The sequence below is a fragment of the Saccostrea cucullata genome, unplaced genomic scaffold (assembly GCF_032062105.1).
Source record: "Saccostrea cucullata isolate Sc308-1 unplaced genomic scaffold, CSIRO_AGI_Scuc_v1 ctg14272, whole genome shotgun sequence".
NCBI lineage: Eukaryota > Metazoa > Mollusca > Bivalvia > Ostreida > Ostreidae > Saccostrea > Saccostrea cuccullata.
This window is the reverse complement of record NW_026920383.1, coordinates 1-16,659: the sequence shown is the minus strand read 5'-3', so window position 1 is coordinate 16,659 and position 16,659 is coordinate 1. Positions and strand designations below refer to the sequence as shown.

Below are 16,659 nucleotides of genomic sequence, written 5' to 3'. Positions count from 1 at the left end.
GATCTTTAGTGAAATCCCAGCCCCATAGAGTGTAGCCGCTTTTATACTCTTCTAGGGTGATGTCTGGAGCCCAATCTTCTCCTAATTTTCCCAGAGCTTGATACAGACTGAGATAGGATCTCAGATATAAATCGTCGTTGAAATTAGGCTCAAAACAACGAGTACTCATGGTCTCTCCGTTGATACTGACATCTAATTTCTTGATCCCAAAGTTTTGGAAATGAAAGGGATTTTTAGTTTTATCTCCGTTAAAGGCCGCATTCTCCACAAAGCCTAAAATGAGACGTTTAGGCATCTGACCTTGAAACAAATGATCCGTTATCTTAGACTGGGTCCCTATGGGAATGGTAAAGGTTTTCACTTCCACTCTTCTCAAGGGATATTTGGCTCTGTGGGTATTCAAACTCTGATTAATGGTATTCATCATGACTGCTGTGGGTTTGACTTTTCTCACCCACAAGATCATACTCAATATTTTCACTTTTCCTGTACTTCCTCCTTTGATCATCATGTAGAAAGAAGGTCTAGCTCGATTAAATCGCAAACGGACGTCCACTCCATTGGGTAGAAATCGATCTTGTTGAAACAAATCCAAATGTAAAGTATCCAGCAAACTTAATTTCTTACTGTCAGCAATAGCTTGGTGTCTTTTTCGGAATCCTTCGTTTTTAGCTCACCTGAGCCGAAGGCTCAAGTGAGCTTTTCTGATCACATTTTGTCCGTCGTCCGTCCGTCTGTCCGTCTGTCTGTCTGTCTGTCTGTCTGTCCGTCTGTAAACTTTTCACATTTTCGACTTCTTCTCAAGAACCACTGGGCCAATTTTGACCAAACTTGGTACAAGGCATCCTTGGGTAAAGGGGAATTTAAATTGTTAAAATGAAGGGACATATCCCCTCGCAAGGGGAGATAATCAAGAAAAGACAAAAATAGGGTGGGGTCATTAAAAAATCTTCTTCTCAAGAACCACTGGGCCAGTAAAGTTGAAACTTATGTGGTTGCATTCTGGTATAATGTAGATTCTAAATTGTACAAATCATGACCCCGGGGGGAAGGGCGGGGCCATAAAGGCCAATCAAAGTTTTATATAGAAATATATAGGAAAAATCTTTGAAAATCTTCTTCTCAAGAACCACTGGGCCAGAAAAGCTGAAACTTATGTGGAAGCATCCTGGGATAGTGTAGATTATAAATTGTTAAAGTCATAACCCCCGGGGATAGGGAGGGGCCACAATGGGGAATCAAAGTTTTACATAGAAATATATGAGAAAAATCTTTAAAAATCTTCTTCTCAAGAACCGCTGGGCCAGAAATGCTGAAACTTATGTGGAAGCATCCTGGGGTAGTGTAGATTCTAGATTTTAAAAACCATGACCCCCAGGGGTAGGGCGGGGCCACAACAGGGAATCAAAGTTTTACATTGAAACATATAGGGAAAATCTTTAAAAATCTTCTTCTAAAGAACCTCTGTTTCATAAAAGCTGAAACTTATGTGGAAAAATCCTTTGATAGTGTAGACTCTAAATTGTTGAAATCATGACCCAGGGGTAGGGCGGGGCCACAACAGGGAATCCAAGTTTTTCATTGAAATATGTAGAAACAAATTCTTTAACAATCTTTTTTCTCAAAAGCCAATTGGCCAGAAAATCTTAAGCTTATGTGAAAGCATCCTGGGAAAGTTTAAATTCTAATTTATTTTAATTATGAGACCTGTGGCCGTGGGTAGGACGCTGTTTTTTCTTTCGATTTTGTTTCCGATCGGGCTCGACATTCCGAATATTACAACATACGAAATCAGAACGAGGCTCTTTGTTTATGGCCACGTTGCGTTGGGTGAAAGACAGTTATCGAAGACATATATATCCAGATTTAATTCTAATTAAGATACCTGGTTTGTTTTCGCTCATAAGTAGAGGTAATATTTTAAAACATGCATGAAACATCGAAGCGATTCAAGGAGTTGCGATGTGTTCATTTGCGTACTGTATTTGAGTTGATTAAACTGTTTGAACAAATTTATTATGAATTCAACAATTATTCTGCAATCAGTATCGCCGATAAAGTCTGACGTGTGATGGTTTTATACACGGAACTATCGTTTGTGCAGATACGATCATACCCATCTTTATTCAGAAAGGTTAAGAAAATACGATGCACAATGGACATGATGGAAACTCGCAGTCTAGATATATAGGACGATGACTAGGATACTGTAAAACAATTTAGAATACATTACAAGATTAATATTTTTATTGATGAATAATAATCGAAATGCCTAGGTTGAGGGCAAAAAGTAAATGCAAGGAAAGAGAGAAGCATGATATGAGCAATATAGTAATGGGGGCAGTACATATTATTTGTCATAATTTGAAGTAACGTGCCGTAGTCTTCTAGCCCCAGGATCATGAAATAGATGAAGACTTAAGTATAATTTTCATCAGCTTGTAGAATGTTTATTAACTAATAACAAGATGTAATTTATTAATCTAAAAACTTTCAAATAACACTTGTATGGATTTATACTAAAACATAATTTGATTTTAATCTCTTTGGCCCCCACAACATTGAAAGATTTTGACTTAAATCAAAGAGGTGTCTTGAATCATGATCCAGGGGCCTGTCTGAATAAAAATTAAAAAGACTGATTGTGTGAATGTGTTGTGTTGTTTTTTTGCCTATTATAATGTTATATTCGCAGGGATTAATTTAGGTCTGCGGGAAATTACCCTTTCTGGAGAAATTTGGAAAATCGGCTGGGGTCTGGGGACCAGTCTACCTGGTGCAGGGTGACACCCCAGGCCCATGATATCTTGGCCCAATGACAGGTTTAGGGTCTGCTCATCTATCTTCCATTGAACATTGTCTCGGTCATTTCATATGAAAATGTTCACAAAGGTTATACATTTGTAAGTTATGCTTTCAACCACATTGTACATTAAGAAAATTCATTCGATGTCAAAATTTAAAAAAAAAAAAATGTTACATGAAGTCCATTCCTTTTCACAGATTATAGACCCATGTCATATGTTTCCAATCCTCAGAGAGGAACAATGCAAAGTGATACATGTACCATAAGATACAACATTTATGTGGATTTTAGATTTTGAATATATTTTATAATTTTAAATATAAAATGGTATGAAAAAATTCCTACTGTCTTGAAATAGTATTACCTACCATATATATTGTGCATTTCCCCATGGCAGAGATCCAAGTTAAGGACTAAAAAGAATTTAGTTAGTTTCAAAAATAAACAAATCATTTTTCAAAGAACCCCCCTGCCTTATTTGATTTTTAAAATATCATTGTCTGGAAGAATAAGTTATCTTTTGATTATTATTATTAATAACACCAATTCAGACATTGATTTAATTTTTTCTATCACAAGTTTGCTTGGGCCGAGGTGTGTATTGGCCGACATATCAATAATTTTGGGCCGAGATGTCTATCTACCGCCCTGGGGGGGGGGGGGGGGGGGGGGTTGGACAATTGAACTTAAGCATCTTTATTTTCATTTTTTTTTCATTTTTCATTTAATGTGCATAAAATAGCAAAGTAAAACCTTATTTCACACATTCTGATAATCATGTCGATATCTACTTTTTTCCCCTCAGTTTTTATAAAGAAAAGAAGATATATTTAAGCTTTTCATTATTGTAAGGGGATATTTTGACTTATTAAAAAGCTTAAAGGGGGGAAATGGGATGTTCACGTGGTGAGAAAACCGGAATATTGGTAGTAAATATGCCCTAGATTAATCCCTGTTTTGTAACAACAAATTATCTTGATTGGAAAGTGTATGCAAAAGGTTTGATTTCATTTTCTGCTTTTTTAAAAAGAACTATTTAAATTATATTATATATCCATACGGTACTCCGATACTGTTAAAGACTGTAATCTCATTGACATGAAATATTTTTTGCTATGAAAAAAAATTACTTGCAGTGATCAAACATCGCATGGTCACAGCAATAATTTAATTGGAAAGAAAATCAAATGCATTGAATTGTTGAATACATTTTCCATTGTGCAGAAATGATTTATTTAGACGCCCACTCCGAAGGAGGGGTATACTGTTTTTATGACCCCCTTCGAAAAAGGGAGGGCATTTTGCTTTACTGCTGTCGGTCCATTTAGTTTCCGTTCATTTTCTTCACAACCGTTGCACATACTGAAATGAGATTTGGTACACAGGTTTATCTGGTAAATATCTAGAGCAAGTTCTGTTTTGGGTACGATCCCACCATTCTTGACAGAGTTATGCCCCTTGAACTTAGAAAAATTCCATTTATTTGCAGTTTGTGTTCATTTTCTTTGCAGAGGCACATATTGAAATGAAATTTAGTATTACAGATATATCAGATAAATATCTAGGTCAAGTTCTGTGTTGGGTACGATCGCATTCTTTTTGTTAGAGTTATGCCCTTGGAATTTGAAAAATTCCATTTATTTGCAGTTTGTGTTCATTTTTTTTGTAGAGGTTGCACATATTGAAATGAAAGGATGATGTGACATAACTGCTATCTGGGGCCCCCTTTTCCACGACGAATTATGTTTAATCTACAACTATGTTGGTAGTTTTCAAACACGAGTGAATAAATACGACGCCTTTTGAATAGTTTCAATAGTTCAGACACTTTTAAATTATAAGGAATACCGCATGATCTTTGATTTTTTAGACCCAATCACAGCTTAATTCGGCCAGGTTCAAGCAAATATTTTGTCTTATGGCAAGAGAATGGGCGGGTGTTAGTACAATAGAGGGATATGCGTGTCCGAGAAGACCTTATATGGCTATTTTTGTTATTTCGCACTTTGTCATTGTCCAATCCGATGACAGAACAACAAAACATGCTGGTTTACTACGTTTACATTTTATCGCAAAAACGTGGTTTAGGTCAATTTACCTGTTATCATATTCTACATTTCAAACTTTTATAAAGATCAGCCAATGCTGTTTATACTAAATAATAAGCATGAATTTTCAGTATTTACGGTTTTTAGGACTAGAAATGCACATGAAACTTGTATTCACCGATACTCAGGAATACGTGTAGACCTAGCGAATTTCTCACCAAACACGCTACGAAACTTTAAACTAATGTATACATATCATGTATATTCTATCAATTGTTCGTAACAGTATATCATAAATTTTACTCTGGTCTCGGAAATGGTACATATGTAGATCTGTGTCTAATCTGTGACTCAAATGCATAAAAAACAGTAAACTTCAAAGCACGTTTCCATTGTATTTTTGTGGTACTCACTAGTTACGAATTACATTTAGCTGATTGGTCAGTTAGAAAGAATTGCCTGTGCCTCGATTAGCATATGAATTCATTCTTACGTCAGAAAATCTAGTTCCGTCGATCTGTTTATAATGGGAAAGGCCAACCAGATTTTACAATATTTTGAAAAATAGCATGTGAGCGCAGTTAGGTACAATTTTCTCCTTTCACATATAGGTAGATTTCAATAAAATACAGTGACCAGACAAAGGAGAAAATTGTACCTACCTGCGCTTGCATATTTTAAGGGCTTTAGAGAGTGGGGCGAGGTTAAAATGCAATGGGAATTGAATGTAAACATGATACCCCTACCCCAATAAAAGATCTATATCTTTCAAATCACGTCTCTATTTTTGTTAAAAATAGTATTCTATAAAGGTTCACAAATCAGTGATTAGTTACATACCAAAAATTGAGTAAAATTTAGACATTTAATTTTTATCAATATACGAGGGGCCGCAAGTCACCTCATCCTTTAGTATACAGATATATCAGATAAATATCTAGGTCAAGTTCTGTTTTGGGTACGATCACATTTCTTTTTGTTAGAATTATGCCCCTTGGACTTAGAAAAAATTCCACTTGATTGTGGTTTCCATTCATTTTCTTTGCAGAGGTTGCACATATTGAAATAAAATTTAGTATACAGATATTTCAGCTGAATACCTAGGTAAAAAAATGTTTTGGGTAGGATTGCACCATTTTAGACAGAGTTATGCCCTTTTGGACTTAGAAAAATTCCAGTTTGGGGGTAGGGGGGCATAAATGTTTTACAAACATCTCTTGTACCCTTGTGTGTCTGTTGGTACTAAATTTTTGTAACAGTTTTCTCAGTAATTGCTAGTCGCAGATACTAGAAATTTCAGCACACTCTTTGTTTAGGCATTTTCGTACAAATTTGATGTAAACTTGTTCTTTATTAGGTCACCTGAGTAACTCAGGTGACCTATTGCTATCCGTTTTCGTCCGTCGTCGTGCGTCGTGTGTTAACATTTGAACATTTTCAGCTTCTTCTCTGAAACCACTTAACCAATTTCAACCAAATTTGGTATACAGCATCTATGGGTGAAGGAGAACAATAATTGTGAATTTCATGGTCCCTGCCCCCCTGGGGCCTGGGGGGTGGGGCAAAAATCACTAAAATTATTGCAATCTTTAAAAATCTTCTTCTTTACTCCTGGACATCAAGCACGCAAACTGTTTGCATGAATGTAATGAGCATTGAGTCCTCTACTTAAATTGTGAAATTCATGGCCCCAGGGTCAGGGGTTCTAGTGCTAGGGCGGGGCTATATAGGTTATATAGTGAAAATGCATGATTTCTTTGAAAATCTTCTTCTCTGCTCCTAGGTATTAAATAAACAAACCAAGTACATAGGTATGATGAGCAAGAGTGCCTCTTCCTAAATTGTGAATTTTATGACCCCAGGGTCAGGGATTCTGGTGTTTGGGCGGGGCTCTATTGGTTATATAGTGAAAATGCATTAATTCTTTGAAAATCTTCTTCTCTACTTCTGGGTATTAAATAAACTAAATAAGCACATAATTATGATGAGCAAGAGTGCCTATTTCGAAATTGTGAATTTTATGACCCCAGGGTCAGGGGTTCTGGTGTTAGGGCGGGGCTCTATTGGTTATATAGTGAAAATGCATTTATTCTTTGAAAATCTTCTTCTCTACTTCTGGGTATTAAAAAAACTAACTAAGTACTAAGTTATGATAAGCAAGAGTGCCTCTTTTCTGGTAATGTAATAGATCCAATGGATACTAGGTGTTGGGGAGAGTACTATTTAATGATATCTGATTAAAGCTAAACACCATTCTTAAAAGGAACATGTCTGATATTTTTGTTCAGAGAATCGCTATTATAAGGGCCCCTCTAGGCGGGGCCCTATAGTGATCAGTCTGTCTGTCCTGTCTGTCTGTCTGTCTGAGATCTCTTGTCCGGAGCATCTCTTCTCTCTCCTTGGCCCAAATTGGCTCATGCTTATCCACAGAGTGCCTTAGGGTAAGCGGTGTGCAATGACCTTGAACAATGTTTCTTCATCAAAGTAGAGGTCAGAACAGAATTATATAAAAAATCCTTGTCCGGAGCATATTTTCTCTCCCTTTGGCCCAATCTGGCTCATACTTCACCAACAGAGTGCCTTTGGGTTACCGGTGTGCAGTGACCTTGAACAATGTTTTTACGTCAAAGGTCAAGGCCACAGCAGAATTATATGAAAAATAGCCTCTCTGTTTAAAATCTTTGTTGGGTGCATAATTCCACTCGGCCTCAAACAAATTGACTGTGTATGTGATTTTCATTCTATATTATGATAGAAGATATGCAACAATTTTCATAGAGGATACATTTCTTAAAGTTTTTTAAATGTATTATTTTTCAGGTAGTAGTTACTTTTTGTCCCCTTTAATCTCAAACACCTTCAAAATTAACCATTTTCAGCTACCTTTCATTTTCATGTTCATTGCTAAAAACTGGGCCCTTTGAGATGGCCACCATCTCAATGATATCTAGTTATACCTGCATACCCCTAATAAAGGGCAGGACTTTGTCACTGTTCATTGTAATCTGTTGACAACAGTGTAGACGGACGTATAATATATACCACTAGGTAGCAACAATAATAACGTAATACTTAATCTAATGCAGGAAAGTAAGAAATCAAAGAAACCTACAATTATAGTTGAACAGGTCAGTGCAGTACACAAATAAACAAAGACACATAACTGCAATAAAATGAAAACAAAGGTAATGCAAGATAACCAGCACGAACACGGGTCGTCATTCCATGCTGATACCCGTGACAATAAAGCAGTCAGGTTTGACGAATCTCAAGGGTATACTCTGGTGTTGATATATCACAGACAATAATATAGAAAATGGTGTATGGCTAATTATGAGTCTTGTGCACCATGCCTCTGTCTCATGCACCAGGTGTCAAACCCTGACTACTATTTAGGCATAGTGCATGCAAAATACAACACTATAAATATAATATTCATTAAGACAGTTGATCCTTATGTATGTAAAAGTTAAAAGATGTTAAACCTTTACATTAATTTAGTCAAGGTCAGCAGTCGTGGCAACAATTATATAGTGATGTCATGTGCATTAAAATGGTAAATTTCATTTGATTGGAACGTTTCGGTTCCTCTTATAGGGCATCAAGTATTACATAATGTTGTGCCAATTTCTTTAAAGGACAAATTAGATAGCAATTCTCTGAGCAATATTGTATTAAGACACCTCACCCGGAGACTAGCAAGTATCAAAAATTTGGTTTTAACTGATAATTTCCTGTTCTATTTCGGTTTCATTTACACAATATACTGCCTATCATTTGTCTTTTCTATAACATGTTAATTAGGCCTATGTTGATGATATGTCAACTTATAACTCTATTTACCTGATTTTTCATTTTAATTATGGGTTGGAAAATTAAATGTACTGAACTTTTAATAATGGGTTGGAAATTTTGAAATTATACAAAACTTGATGGAAAAAATTCTACAAGTATATCTACAAGTAAATGTAATTTGGGGTAAAATTTGGTATTCCTAATGCTTATTAAAACCAGACTATAATAATTAAGCTTCCATATTAACAAGGCTTGACTGTACATCTATAGTATCTCTATTCATTATCAACTTTGTCCTTTGTAGATGCCTAGGAGGAAGTACTGGAGGATGAGTGGTGCCAGGAAAGAGATACGGACTGACAAGACTGAGGAGACTGGCCTCATGAAAAACAGTAAAACACTTTCTGACCTGGACTTGACTGAGGAGACTGGCCTCTTAAAAAACAGTAAAACAATGTATGACATTAAAATGACTGAGGAGACTGGCCTCGTGAAAAACAGTAAAACCAATGTTGACCCTGAGGAGCCTGCCCTCAGGTTACAAAAAAAAACAGGAAAACCTAAAAACTTGTGATATGAATTTGCTCAATGAACTTTGTGATATGAATCTGCTCAATGAACTATGTGAAACAAATCTGCTCAATGAATCTCATGAAAGAAATTTGCAAAACAATATTGAACAAAAATTGACAAACAATACCTCAATCACTAAAACAGCCCTGCAAAATGAAGGTGTAATGGCTGAAAAAAGCAAATCACTTAGTCATGCAATCAACCAGGTATGCAATACAAAATTAGCATTTGGGTCATTTCATCAAGGAGATGCAAGGTTTTCATCATTTTCTAGAGGAAGTCAGTGTACCTGCAATGCTCTTGTTATGCTGATTAAAAGTTATGAAGGGTTTTCATTCTCAACAGAATTTATTGATAGCACTTTAATAGCAGGGGATCAGGTTTATGTTATGTTGGTCAAGAATTTGCAGCAAAGACAAATGTTTCTAAACAAGCTACTTAAACTGGATGAGTTGCCAAGTAACTTAACTTTAGGAGAAAATCATCATGTCATCGAGAAATTTGAAACAATGTGGGGATTACTTGTCTCTGAAGAACAAATTACTCAAGTGAAATCATTGCATCAAGCTTTAGAAGAAGCTTTCCAGGTTTCTAGATATTTGCTGATAATGATAGGGGCAATTTGTTCTGGTGTATACAAAGTGTCAGACAAGGAATATTACTTTTTTGACTCTCATTCACATGACAGTGCTGGCATGTCTTCCTGTGATGGTAAATCAGTACTAGTACAAAGCACGGGTATTGATGATTTGGTATCATATCTGTACAGTATGTATAACAGTATGCATATAGACTTTGCAATGCAGTTTGAAATCTTACCAATCTCAATTAAAACTTTGCATCATAGTTTTCCAGAGAAAAGTCCACTGCAGAAGAATTTTTACAAAATGGATGATCATCTCTCATCTGTTACAAATCCAGATCAAAACCTATGCAGAAAAAGGTATATGAGAGAGTACATGAGGACAAAAAGACAAAATGTACAGTTTAAGCATGTAGAGAGAAACAAAGAAACACATGCAAAAAAGTTGAGAAGACAAAATGATGATATAAAAAGCAGAGAAACTGAAACTGCAACATTTTGTTATGGGTCAGAATTACCCGAAATGCCAGCAAAGATCAATAACACAATTTAAACTTAACAATAATTTATTTACAGTAACATATAATAAGTATATGAAACATAAAGTACAAACTTAGCAAGAATCTAATACATACATCAGAGTGTCCGTTGCTGCACACAATGTCCCAATGAAAATTTATCCCAGTTATATCTCAATAGTGCTTATACGACAAAGTATTCACAATTATTGTATATCTATGCATTGAATTGACAGGGTATTTATATAGTATCATAAATCTAGAATATACTAGAAATTATTAAAACATGTTATTACTGGAACAATCTGGACATACACAAAATTTAAGAATGTTCTAGATCAAATGACCGAACATGTTGACCACTCTGGAATGTTCAAGAAACTTAATGTTACTAATTATATACATAATGAAACAATACACATCTCACAACACCTCCCCCCTTAAAAAGTTTGAATGTCAATGAAAAACTTAAATTGTAAAACATGTACATTAATACAAAATCTAGTATGTTTACGATACTCTTGACAAGGCGTCTGCAATAACATTGTCTTTGCCTTTGATATGCTTAATTGTTATGTTGTATTCTTGTAACAACAAACTCCATCTAGTCAGTCTTTGATTCTTGTTTGACAATTTATGCAAAAATGTCAGGGGGTTGTGATCCGTATATACAAGAATTGGATGCAAAGTAACATTCAAATAAACATCAAAATGCTGTAAGGCTAACAACAAAGCAAGGCATTCCTTTTCAATGGTGGAATAGTTTTGTTGACATTTTGTAAGTTTCTTTGAAAAATAAGAAACAACTCTATCTACCTTATCACTATGTTCTTAAACAAAAGCTGCCCCGATTCCAACATCACTAGCATCAACAGTAAGCTTAAATTGCTTAGAAAAATCTGGAGTTGACAGAACTGGGTTGCTCATAAGGACATATTTGATTTTATGGAAGGATTTTTCACAGTCCTTTGTCCATTCAAATTTAACCCTCTTTTGTAAAAGATTTGTAAGTGGACTAACAACTGAGGAAAAATTTGGACAAAATTTTCTGTAAAACCCAGCCATGCCCAAAAACCTCATTAATTCTTTCTTGTTTGTAGGAATCGGGAACTTTGCAATAGCTTCCACTTTAGCCATTATGGGTGTAACATAACCTTGACCTACTTTATGACCTAAATACTCTACATAAGCATGACAAAATTCGCTCTTCTTAAGATTCACAGTTAAGTTTGCTTTAGCTAAAATGTCAAATAAAGCACGCATGATTCGGAGATGTTCGTCCCATGTGTTGCTGTATATGACGACATCATCAATGTAGGCCTCGCATCCCTCAAGGTCTTGAAGAAGGGAGTGAATCATCCTTTGGAATGTTGCCGGTGCGTTTTTCATGCCAAAAGGCATTACTTTATACTGGTAAAGTCCATCTGGTGTAGCAAAAGCAGATATTTCTTTTGCTCTTTCTGTTAACGGCACTTGCCAGTAGCCTTTCAACAGGTCAAATTTACTGACAAATTTGGCGTTTCCAATGTTGTCAATACAGTCATCGATTCTAGGTATTGGGTATGAATCAGTTTTGGTAACAGAATTCACCTTTCTAAAGTCTGTACATAATCGGTACGAACCGTCTTGTTTTGGTACAAGAATACATGGTGAGCTCCAATCACTTTTACTAGGTTCAACAATGTCATTGTCCAACATGTACTGCACTTCCCTTCTTAGGTACTGCAATTTTATTGGATTCAGACGGTACGGATGTTGTTTGATAGGCAGAACGTCACTCACTATGACATCATGACAAGCTGCATTAGTTTTCTTTGGAACATCCGAAAAGATTTGATGATACTCATTCATCAAGTTTTTAACTTGTTCTTTTTGATGAATGTTCAAATGTCCAAGTTTGGCATCAAAATCAGCCAAAATTTCTGAGTTTTTCAAACGAACACTCTGATTACAATCTTTCTCATTCATTTCTACACTCGTATCACTTTCAGTATAATTTTGAACAGTCTTAGCATTGGCTAAAGTGGAAACTGGTTTTACAGAATTTCGGTCACACCTTTCAAAATACTCTTTTAACATGTTAATGTGACAAACCCGTTTCTCTTTACGTCGACCTGGTGTCTTAACTACATAGTTTACATCACTGATCTTGCTTTCAATTTCATAAGGGCCATAAAATTTGGCCTGTAAAGGATGACCAGGAATAGGTAAAAATACAAGAACCTTATCACCTGGCTTAAACACCCTATTTCTGGCATCTTTGTCATACCACATTTTCATTTTCATCTGAGAATTCTTCAAATTTTCTTGTGCTAATTTACAAGCATTGTAAAGTTTTTCTTTGAAATCAGACACATAATCTAAAAGATTAAGATCACTAGTCTCAGTCAGCCACTTTTCCTTCAACAATTTCAAAGGACCTCTAACTGTATGACCGAACACCAATTCAAAAGGACTAAACCCAAGAGACTCCTGGCCTGCCTCTCGTGCAGCAAATAGTACAAGATGAACCCCTTCATCCCAGTCTTTCTCATACTGGTAACAATAGGTCTTCAGCATTGTTTTTAGGGTTTGATGAAAACGTTCTAGCGCTCCCTGGGACTCAGGATGATAAGCAGTTGATCTATATTGCCTTATACCCAACTCATGCATGACTTGCTGGAACAACCCCGACATAAAATTTGAGCCTTGATCCGACTGAATTGCCTTGGGTGCTCCTACAAAACTGAAAAACTTGGTTAGGGCCTTAACTATGCTCTTTGCCTTTATATTCCTTAGAGGTATGGCTTCAGGAAATCGAGTGGATGTACACATAATGGTAAGTAAATACTGGTTTCCAGATCTGGTCCTAGGCAAAGGTCCTACACAATCCACCAACACTCGACTAAACGGTTCTTCAAAAGCTGGAATGGGTTGGAGAGGAGCAGATGGTATCTTCTGATTTGGTTTACCTACCATCTGACAGACATGGCATGACTTGCAAAACTTCGAAACATCCTTTCTTAGCTTAGGCCAATAAAAATGACTCAGAATCCTATTATAAGTCTTATTGACACCTAAATGACCTGCCATAGGTGTATCGTGAGCTAAACTCATGACATCTCGATGATAAGCAGCTGGGACCACTATCTGGTGAACAACACGCCACACTTCATCTGGAGAAGCGTCAGGTGGTCGCCATTTTCGCATAAGGATGCCATCTTTCATATAGAAGCATTCTCCAACTTTAGTAGCCTCTTCTGGTGGAAGTGCCCTCTTACTAAGTTGGATGATATATGGGTCTTTATGTTGTTCAGAGAGTAAACGTTCTCGGCTGAGGATGTCCTTGCCTTGGCTAACTAATGGATGCAACTCATCATCCTCACCACCAAATTTTGGTAAAAGTTCTTTCTTCTTTTGCTTCTTGATATTGTGTGGTTCCATGCTGGTTTGAGTGCCATCAAGGTCAGATAAGAAAGTGTCATTCAAATCAATATCAACAGAGGAATTCGTCTCGTCAAAGGCTTGAGTATGGTCTGCCTCCATTTCTCGTCTTCTGGCCATCGCTCTAGTAACAGCACAGGCTGGATAAATGTCATCATCTTCATCATCGCACATGACATCTGAATTGATTTTCTCGCAAACTATAGGATCAGGTACAACCTTCCCACCAGCTAAATCGTTGCCTAACAACAAAGAAATGCCTGGAACAGGAAGAGTAGGTCGAACACCTACGATAACAGGTCCAGTAACTAAATCTGACTTCAAACTAATTCTATGCAGGGGAACATCAATGACGCCTAGCTCCACACCCTGTAATAAAACTGACCCACCAGTAGAAGTCTGCTCAGACAAAGGAAGCACGCCCTCTAACAACAAAGTCTGTGCAGCACCAGTATCTCTCAAAATCTGGACAGGTTTTATTTCGCTAGAGTCACCGAGTGAAACTAATCCCTGAGACATAAAGGGCTTATAATCCTCCATAGAATCAATAGAACTGGACTGTGAACCCTGAACATCAGGAGTGTCAGAACAAATCGAAACTAAGGCTTCTCTATCACCTCTAACTGCCGCACAAGCATGTGGTTGAGTTTTATCAAAATCATTTTTTCTCTTAAGTTTAAAGCATTCACTGATCAGATGACCTTTTTTCTTACAATAACTACAAGTAGGAAGCGACCCTATTCCAGAAGATCCTTCAATACGTCCTGGACCGGACTTAGAACCACCTTGGGATGGAGACTGGGAACTTGTGAAAAACTGAGACCCTGAACCACTCTTTTTATATGTGTCTGAATTGGTAGAATTACTGCTAGTCTGAGATCTTGATACAAAATTCTTTTTATGAGACAGAGCATAAGTATCAGATATGACTGCTGCCTCTTCAAGAGTTTTCACATTCTTATCTTCTAAATGTGTTTTCAAATCTTGAGAAACACATTCCTTAAACTCTTCTACCAGGATGACTTGGCGCAAATTAGCAAAAGTTTTATCAAGTTTCTTAGATCTAAACCAGTGATCAAATAAATCTTCTTTCTCTCGTGAAAATTCAACAAATGTTTGATTATCAAACTTCCTATACTTTCTGAATTTTTGTCTATATGCTTCAGGTACTAATTCATATGCTTTTAATATTGCTGCTTTGACCTTCTTATAGTCTGAACTCTCAACTACCCCTAGTGCAGAGTATACCTCAGCCGCTTTTCCAACCAGTACACTTTGTAACATTGTTGACCAAACGTGTTGTGGCCATTTAAGATTCTCTGCGACTTTTTCGAATTGGGGAAAATATTTGTCTACAGATTTTTCTTGAAATTTCGGAACTAACCTAATGTTTTTTGCTGCGTCAAATTCAGTTTTGACAACTGACGGTTCTGGTTGGTTTTGTAATTTTAATTTCTCTAATTCAAAGTTCATTGCACGCTCTTCTCTTTCTGCTGCTAATTTGTCTAATTCAAATTTTCGTTCACGCTCTCGTTCTTCTCTTTCTCTTTCTCGCTCTTCTCTTTCTTTTTCTCGATCTTCTCTTTCTAATTTTTCTCTTTCTAATCGCATTTTCTCTAACTCTAATTGAAACTGATATTCTGCCATTTTGTAAGAGCCTAACTCTGATTTAACTGTATATTCTGGAAGATCGTATTTTTCAAAGATGTTTTCTTCTACTAGTTTGTTTGCAACCTTAATTCTAATGTCTTGCTTTCTCTGAGAGGATTTAACATCTAACCCAAAATGCAAACCTAATGCGATCAAGTCATCCTTTTTTAACGTATCAAAAACCTGAACACTTGGTGAACTAAGAAAGTCTGTGACCGAAAACACCATGTTGATTTCTGCTGGCTTATAATTTAATTTAACAAAAAATTAATGAGCAAAATTATGACAATAAACTGCAAAAGTGCAAAAATTCTTTATCCCGGACGAGCCCCCAATTCTGTTATGGGTCAGAATTACCCGAAATGCCAGCAAAGATCAATAACACAATTTAAACTTAACAATAATTTATTTACAGTAACATATAATAAGTATATGAAACATAAAGTACAAACTTAGCAAGAATCTAATACATACATCAGAGTGTCCGTTGCTGCACACAATGTCCCAATGAAAATTTATCCCAGTTATATCTCAATAGTGCTTATACGACAAAGTATTCACAATTATTGTATATCTATGCATTGAATTGACAGGGTATTTATATAGTATCATAAATCTAGAATATTCTAGAAATTATTAAAACATGTTATTACTGGAACAATCTGGACATACACAAAATTTAAGAATGTTCTAGATCAAATGACCGAACATGTTGACCACTCTGGAATGTTCAAGAAACTTAATGTTACTAATTATATACATAATGAAACAATACACATCTCACAACAATTTGCAAGGAAATTAAAAAGTCAGAATGCTGAAATAAGACAGAAAGAAAAGGAAAGAGATGCAGCTGCAAGAAAGTTAAAAAGACAAGATGCTGAAATTAAAGAGAAAGAAAGGGAAATGGATAAGTTTGCAAGAAAGTCAAAGCGACTAGATACTGAAATTAAAGAGAAAGAAAGGAAAATGAATACTGCAGGTAGAAAGATAAAGCGAAAAGATGCTGAAATTAAAGAGAAAGAAAGGGAAATGGATAAGTTTGCAAGAAAGTCAAAGCGACTAGATACTGAAATTAAAGAGAAAGAAAGGAAAATGGATACTGCAGGTAGAAAGATAAAGCGAAAAGATGCTGAAATTAAAGAGAAAGAAAGGCAAATGGATAAGTTTGCGAGAAAGTCAAAGCGACAAGATACTGAAATTAAAGAGAAAGAAAGGAAAATGAATACTGCAGGTAGAAAGTTGAAGAGACAAGATGCTGAA

At 36.0% G+C, this 16,659-nt stretch overlaps 1 protein-coding gene across 1 annotated transcript; it reads left to right on the top strand.

Annotated features, from left to right (window-relative positions):
• Window positions 1–7,934: 7,934 nt before the first annotated feature.
• LOC134247866 (uncharacterized) lies at window positions 7,935–16,630 on the top strand (the record flags this gene model as incomplete). Its single annotated transcript, XM_062730270.1, has 4 exons — window positions 7,935–7,982; window positions 8,954–9,186; window positions 9,497–10,165; window positions 16,194–16,630. Coding segments are annotated over exons 1-4 (1,387 nt in total), but the record flags the coding sequence as incomplete, so codon positions are not given.
• Window positions 16,631–16,659: the final 29 nt, after the last annotated feature.